Source organism: Leucoraja erinacea, unplaced genomic scaffold (assembly GCF_028641065.1).
Source record: "Leucoraja erinacea ecotype New England unplaced genomic scaffold, Leri_hhj_1 Leri_871S, whole genome shotgun sequence".
Lineage (NCBI taxonomy): Eukaryota > Metazoa > Chordata > Chondrichthyes > Rajiformes > Rajidae > Leucoraja > Leucoraja erinaceus.
The window spans coordinates 51352-59413 of record NW_026576808.1 but is presented as its reverse complement, the minus strand read 5'-3'; the positions used below and the strand labels follow the sequence as shown (position 1 = coordinate 59413).

General features: G+C 55.9%; 1 protein-coding gene across 1 annotated transcript in view; it reads left to right on the top strand.

The window, feature by feature from the left end:
* Nucleotides 1-1232: 1232 nt before the first annotated feature.
* LOC129694956 (uncharacterized) overlaps nucleotides 1233-8062 on the top strand; it is a gene marked incomplete at its 5' end in the record, with an annotated part of 43784 nt that continues 36954 nt past the window's right edge. Inside the window, 2 exons of the mRNA XM_055631697.1 lie at nucleotides 1233-1434; nucleotides 2308-2363. Of these exons, the coding sequence (XP_055487672.1) occupies nucleotides 1233-1434; nucleotides 2308-2363 (258 nt within the window). The remainder of the gene's footprint in view (nucleotides 1435-2307; nucleotides 2364-8062) is intronic.

Genomic DNA, 8062 nt, shown 5'->3' with positions numbered 1-8062 from the left:
TCCACGATCACAGCCTTTTTGTTATGTCCATAGGAAATCAACAGGGAACAAAATGCTAATTTACGCGTATGAAAATGGCCATAACTTTTTTAATACGTCCGGACGTGGCGGCTCGCCTGCAGTCCGTTTGTTTTTTTGTGTTGTTTTTTTCGTTTCGTCTAGTTAAGTTTTTGGTTTTAGGTTTGTGTTTATGTGTGTGTTGTGGGGGGGGGGGGGGGGGGAGTGGGGAGTTGGAACAGGGCTTGCTGTCTCTCCCTTCGGGGGAATGCAACCTTTTTGTCGTATCCCCCTTCTCTGCCTCTGTCTGCGCTCAGGCCTAATGGTGGAGCTGGCGACCTCGAGACTCCGGAGGCAGAGCCAGTCAGGACTCGCCCTGGGCCTGCTCCCGTGAGGGCGGCCTGTCGCGGGGCTGAGACTCTCCCGTGAGGGGCTGTGGCGCTCCCGTCGGGGCTGCCCAGCTCGAGGGAGGAACGGCACTCACGTGAGGGCGATCCGGCTCGGGGCTGGAACGGTGCTCCGGTGGCTGGGACGGCGTTCTGGCGGCGGTGACCTGAGTCCGGAGTTCAGCGGCTGGACTGGAGGGCGGCAGCTTCGACCACCCTGGGCCGCGGTGTTTGAGCCGGCCCGTTTGCGGGGTTCGGTGAGCCGCGGGACTGTTTGTGCCATCGCCCGGTGGGGAATCGCCTCAGCGCAGAGGGAGAAGAGGAGGGAAGGGACTGCAGCCCTAAGATTTTTGCCTCCACCACAGTGAGGAGGTGCTTGGAGGACTCACTGTGGTGGATGTTAATTTGTGTTTATTGTTGTTTATTATTGTATTATTGTATGTATGACTACAGGCACGAAAATGCGTTGACAATGACAATAAAGGTATTCTAGTTCTAATTCTAATTCTAATACTTGAGATATGAAAGTGAATTAGGTGTCAAATTAAACTTCTTTTTATGCTTTATCTGATGGGATAAATTGCAGACTTGATTTTTTAAATCTCAACATTTTGTAACATTGCTACATTATAGGTCGGGCCGAAAGGGCTGTCTCCCTGCTGCAAATGCGTCCGTCTAACGCCCTCTCCCTTACCCCACGCCCCCTCTCCCTTACCCCCCTCCCTTACCCCCTCTCCCTTACCCCCACCCCCACCCCACCTCTCCCATACCCCCTCTCCCTTACCCCCACCCCCCCCCTCTCCCTTACCCCACGCCCCCCCTCTCCTTACCCCACGCCCCCTCTCCCAGCGAGCTCCTACCCGGAGGCCAGTCATCGCCATCCCCCGCCCCTCTCCGGCAAAGATCCTATAGCAGAGCTCCGCTGTATGATCTTTGCTATCCGGCGCCTCCCACGCCCTCCCCGGCAACCGAGAGCCCAGAGCCGACGGCGAAGAGGCGGCGAGAGCCATGCAGCTGCGATCCCGCTCCCGCCCGGAGCCCGGCGACCGGGGTGAGTGCAGGGCGGAGCGGCCGGCCGACTGACTGACTGCGTGTGTGGGTCGTGGAGAGGGAGAGGGCTGGAGTGCGGGAGGAGCCGGGACCGGGGCACCGCTCCTCTATCATCTTTGCTGGTCACTCTGCGGGACCTGCCGAGTTACTTTCACTTTCACTTTCACTGTCCCCATCCGCATCATCTGCCTCTATCTCTACCCCCCACAGGCTGCCCCCCTCTCCCCCCGGCCCTCCCTTTCATCCCCCCCCCCCCCCCCCCCCCCGTTCCCCCCCCCCCCTCCCTTCCCCCGGTTTCCCCCCCCCCTTTCTCCTCCACCCCTCCTCCCCCCCTTCCCCCTAATCTCCCCCTCTATGCCCCCTCCCACTCCAGGGTCCAGCTTCATCCCCCTCTCTCCGCCCCTCCTCCCGCCCCCCCCTCTCTCTCCCCCCCCTTCTCTCTCCCGCCCTCTCCCTCCCCCCCCCCCCCTCTCCCTCCCCCCCCCCTCTCTCTCTCCCCCCCCTTCTCTCTCTCCCCCCCCTTCCTCCCTCTCTCCCCCCCCCCTCCCCTTCTCTCCCCTCTCTCCCCTCCCCCCTCTCTCTCTCTCCCCCCCCCCCTCTCCTCTCTCTCCCCCCTTCTCCCTCTCTCTCTCTTTATCTTTATCTCTCTCTCACCCACCCTTCCTCTCTCTCTCACCTCTCTCTCTCCCCCCTCTCTCCCCCTTCTCTCTCTCTCCCCCCCCTCTCTCTCCCCCCACTTCTCTCTCTCCCCCACTTCTCTCTCTCCCCCACTTCTCTCTCTCTCTCTCTCTCTCTCCCCCTCCTCTCTCTGCCCCCTTTGGCCCATTGTCGTGCTACTGGGTTGTGGCGTTAATGTTGACGTGCTGTGTTGCAGAGGGAGGGCATGGCGGGCTGCCAGAGAGGACCACATACACGGCACAGATCAGGAAGGTGAGTGAGAGCTTCGACAGTCTGCCCACATCCTCACCGTCAACCATCCTGTCCCCAGCACCCTGGTGCTCAGAGACCATGCCCATCCCTACCGGCCCCTTGAGCGGTTGAAGTATTGCACACTGTGTGGGCTCTGCTCACCCAGCTATGGGAATGTTGCCATCCATTGCAGAGTGTGCTGAAGAAAGTCACCAGGATGTTACCTGGGCTTCAGTTATTCATTTGTTCTTGAAGTAGAATGAAATTATTCAACTCCATTCAATCATGGCTGCTCTATCTTTCCCTCTCAACCTCATTCTGCTGCCTTCACTCCATAACCCCTGAAACCCTTAGTAATGAAGAACCTATCAATCTCTGCCTTAAAAAAAAATATGCATTGATAGCCTGCGCTGCTGTCTGTGTCATTGAATTCCACAGATTCACTACTACCTGACTAAAGAAATGCCTCCTCATTCATCCTTTAATTCTGAGGCTGTGACCTCTAGTCGTAGACTCTCCCACTAGTGGAAACACCCTCCCCACATCCACCTCTCTCCAGGCCTGTCATTATTCTGTATGTTTCAATGAGGTGCCCCCTCATCCTTCCAAACTCCAGCTAGTACAGGTCCAGTGCCGACAAACGCTCATCGTATGTTAACCCGAGCTTGAGTTACAGGGTGAGTTGTGTTATGGTCAAACAGCAACAAAAATAGACCCTTCGGTCCAGCGTCCTCATGCCGTCCAAGATGCCTCCACTACACTAATCCCACCTGCCCATGTTTGGCCCATATACCTCAAAACCATATGTCACTTCCATGTTCCTTAAACGGCACTAGGGACATTCCAGGCCCTCATCACCACCCTCTGTGTTAAAAAAACTTGTCCTGAGCATATCCTTTAAACTTCTCCACTATCGCCATAAAGATATACCTGATATTCGTTTGACACCTTCCGTTTCCTCCAAATCCAAAGCGTAGCTATGGGCACATGCATGAGCCTCAGCTATGCCTGCCTCTTTGTAGGGTATTTCGAACAATCCTTGTTCGAGGCGTACCGTGGCCCTATTACTGAAGTCCACCTCCGCTACATTGACGAGTGCATTGGTGTGCCTCCTGCACCCATACAGAGCTAACTGACTTCATCCATTTCACCACTAACTTCCATCCGGCATTCAAATACACCTGGACCATTTCCGACATCTCCCTACCGATTCTAGACCTCACTATCTCCATCGCAGGTAACAGACTACTGACCAACATCTACTACAAACCCACTGACTACCATGGCTATCTGGACTACACTCCTTCCCACCCTGCTTCCTGTAAGGACTCCATCCCCTACTCCCAATTCCTCCGTGTTCGCCGCATCTGCTCCCAGGATGAGGTGTTCCACACCAGTGCATCGGAGATGTCCTCATTCTTTAGGGAACGCGGGTTCCCCTCTTCTACTGTAGATGAGGCTCTCACCAGGGTCTCCTCTATATCCCGTAGCTCCGCTCTCACTCCCCATCCCCACTCTTGTAACAAGGGCAGAGTCCACCTTGTCCTCACCTTCCACCCTACCAGTCGTCACATACAACAGATAATCCTTCGAAATTTTCACCACCTCCAACGGGATCCCACAACTGGCCACATCTTCTCATCTCCTCCCCTTTCTGCTTGCCGCAGAGACCGCTCCCTCCATAACTCCCTGGTCAATTTTTCCCTTCCCACCCAAACAACCCCGTCCCCTGGTACTTTCCCTTGAAACCGCAGGAAATGCTACACTTGTCGCTTTACCTCCGCCTTGACTCCATCCAAGGACCCAAGCAGTCTTTCCAGGTGAGGCAGAGGTTCACCTGCACCTTCTCCAACCTCATCTATTGCACCCGCTGCTCTAGGTGTCAGCTGATCTACATCGGTGAGACCAAGCGCAGGCTTGGCAATCGCTTCGCCCAACTCCTCCGCTCGGTCCGCAATAACCAACCTGTTCTCCCGGTGGCTCAGCACTTCAACTCCCCCTCCCATTCCGAATCCGATCTTTCTGTCCTGGGCCTCCTCCATGGCCAGTGTGAGTCCCACTGTAAATTGGAGGAGCAGCACCTCATATTTCACTTGGGTAGTTTACACCCCAGCGGTATGAACATTGACTTCTCCAATTTTAGGAAGTCCTTGCTTTTTCTCTCTTTCCCTTCCCAGCTCTCCCACAGCCCAATGTCTCTGCTTCTTCCTTTCTTCTCCCCCCCCCCCATCCCCACATCAGTCTGAAGAAGGGTCTCAACCTATTCCTTCGCTCCATAGATGCTGCCTCACCCGCTGAGTTTCTCCAACATTTTTGTCTACCTTCGATTTTTCCAGCATCTGCAGTTCTTTCTTAAAAAATCTGATATATCTAAGTAACTGCAGATGCTGGTTTACACTGAAGATAGACACAAAATGCTGGAGTAACTCAGACCAAGCCTGGTGTAGGGTCTCGACTCAAAACGTCACCTGTTCCTTTTCTCCAAAGATGCTGCCTGAGCCACTGAATTACTCCAGAATTTTCTGTCTATTAAAGATAGTCTAGTCTTGCAAATGGCCTGGGATGAAAGGTTCTGACTGTCTACCCTGTCCATTGCTCTCGTAATAGTATATATGTCTACCAGGTCTCCCCTCAACTGGCATTCCAGAGAAAACAATCCAAGTCCGTCCCCAGCTGAAACCCTCTAATCTAGGCAGCATCTTCTGCACCCTGGCCAAAGTGTCCACATCTTTCCTGTGATGAGACTACCAGAGTTTGCACGCAATTCTCCAAATGCTGCCAGGACAAAGTATAATAAAGCTGCATCGTGACTTCCTGCTGCTTACGCAATGTCCTGACTCACGAGGGCAACTTCCCCCCACTTTCCGTGACACTGGGTGCTTCAGTCTTTGAGTCTGTGCTGTTTTCCGAACTATAGATGTTGGCGAGACCACATCCTCCCTTCCGGGAAATCAGCGTGCGTGGGGAAGGGAGGAAGGGCAGTCCCTCGCAAGGGACATGTTACTGGTCCCTCTACCCTTAGCAGGAACGACACTGCTCCGGGCCGCAGCTTCCATTTCCAGGTCGTACAAGAAGATCCTGAGCTGACGCCGGTTGTTCCCCTTCATCACTTTGCCCCTTTCCTTTGCGAGGATGAGGTTCAGCGAGCTGGTGAGCCCGTGCAATGTTTGGCCACCGGAGGGAGGCCAGTGTGGGCCGATGTTCGGCTGCCTCGGTGGCGGCGATGAAATAGCAGATTTCCTCCACTGGGATGAGTGGAGTGGCGTTGGGGGAGCGAGAAACTCCATGGACTCACTATCCGAGAAGTTCCCTTCCACCCGCCCACTGTAGATGGAGTCACCATTCCCATCATTGGACACAACCTTGTTGTTTGATACACCAGCCCCAACCCTGTGCAGCGGTTACCTCTTTCCCCACGCGCTGGTCTCTCACTTACCTCAGTTACAATCCTGGGGCCAGTGGCAGAGGGGCTGCCTGGGCATAGCTCTGGCAAGGCGCTGGTTCCCCACAACGCTGACCCGGCATGGTGACAGTTACTATAATCAATTACAGTTACAAATAACAAACAGTCCAAATGGCATGAAGCCAGTGTCCAGACACAAACCAGGGACAGAGGGAGGGGGACGAGTGGTGTTGGCTCGGATGATGAAAGTGTCCTGTAATGGCAACTCCCAAACCTACTGCGTCAGCACCTCTTCAGCCCGGCTATCCCGACTGGCGGTGGCTGTCGATTCTCGGAGATAACCCCAGCTGGTCTTCACTGTTCCTGCAGCAACGAAGGGGATTTCTGCTGTCTGTGTTGGAAACCACTTATGTCCGCTGGTCTTGCCGAGGGCAGCCACGGTGGCGCAGTGGTAGAGCTGCTGCCTTACAGCGCTTGCAGCGCTGGAGATCCGGGCTCCCGACTACTGGTGCTGTCTGTACAGAGTTTGTACGTTCTCCTCGTGACCACGTGGGTTTTCTCCAAGATCTTCTGTTTCCTCCCACACTCCAAAGACGTACAGGTTTGTAGGTTAATTGGCTTGGTATAGATGTAAAATTGTCCCTAGTGTGTGTGTGTTAATGTGCGGAGATCGCTTGTCAGTGCAGACTCGGTGGGTCGAAGGGCCTGTTTCTGTGCTGAATCTCTAAACTAAAAAAAAACTAAGAATGGGTCAGCTCCAGCTTCCAAGGCCGCAGTAAGTCTAGACGGTGTAGAAATTCTCCCGCACCACACAAAACTGGACTGGACCAGCCCCGGTCAGTTACGATGAGGCAGCGGGGGAGGGGAGGGGAGGGGGGGGGGTGTTCAAGACACAGATGAGACCGAAGAAGGGTCTCGACCGCTGAATTTCTCCAGCATTTTTGTCCGCCTTCGATTTTCCAGCATCTGCAGTTCCTTCCTAAACATAAAGTCTAGAAGCGTTATTTTCCCTCTTTTGGTGCAACACTGTTTGTTGGCAGGCTGCCAGCCACTGTTGTGGGAACTATGTAGTTTGATAATCACACAGCTCACAGCCAAAAAACACACACAGTTGGACCGTGCTGACTCCAACGGGCCAAGCCACAACTTGTGCAATTTCAGAGCTCCAAAAATACTGTGGGGGTATCGGGGGCGTGGGGGTACTGGGGGGTACGAGTGGGGTATGTGGTACAGTGGGGGAGGGGGTGGCTAGTGTGGTACTGTGTGAGTGGCGGTACCTGGGGGAGTTTGGGGTGCTGGGGGAGGGGGTACTGGGGGTGTGGGGGTACTGGGGGAGTGGTGTACCTGGGTAGTGGGGGAGGGGTACTGGGGGCAGTGGGGGAAGTGGGTACGGGGGGAGGGGGGGAGGGGTAGGGGTAGCTGGGGGTGCGGACCGTGATCGCAGTGGGATACTGGGGGATGTGGAGGTTGGTACTGGGGGAGTGGGACCGTGGGTCTGTGGGTAGTTGGGGTGTTCGGGGGAGAACCTGGGGGTACCTGGGGAGGTGGGGTACTGGTGGACTGGGGTGGGGGGGGGGTTCGGGGGCAGTGGGGAGTGGGGTACTCGGGGAGTGGGGATGGAGGCGAGGGAGGTACTGGGGGAGTGGGTACTGGGGGAAGATGGGGAGTACGGGGGGTGTGGGGTACCGGGGGCCGTGGTACGGGTACGGGCGTGGGGGGTACGGGCGTGGGTACTGTGTGAGGAGGTACTGGGCGTCCTTGGGGTAGCTCACTCGTGCCGTGGTACGGGGACTAGCGGTCCCCTCTGGGGGCCAGTACGTAAACTGAACGGAGTACTAGGATGGCTTGATGGGAGGTAACCTGGTAGAAATCGGACACTCAAAGGCGGTGGGGTGGTGGGGGCTACCCCAAGTGGGTGATGTGGAAAGTGGGTAAGGGCGTACTGGGGGCGAGTGGGTTACTGGGGGAGTGAGGCGGTAGAGTTGTGTAATACTAGGGGGTGGGGCAGGGGTACGGTGCGGGGGAGTGGGAGTAAGGCGGAGGGGTTTGACCTGGTGGCTGGTCTACACTGATGGTGCGGTACTGGGAGGCTGGTGCGTGTGTATCTGGGTACGTGGGGGATTGGAGTATGGGGGGACATGTGGTGAGTAACTGGGGGAGTGGGGGGAGCGGGTCATAGGGGCGACCCTGCTATCTGAGAGGGCACGTGATGGGGTACGGGGAGTAAGTGGGGACTGGGGAGGTGGGAGCATAATAGGGGACCCCGCCCTGCAACGTGCCAGTGGATGGGCTACTGCGGGGAGTCCAGAGGATAACA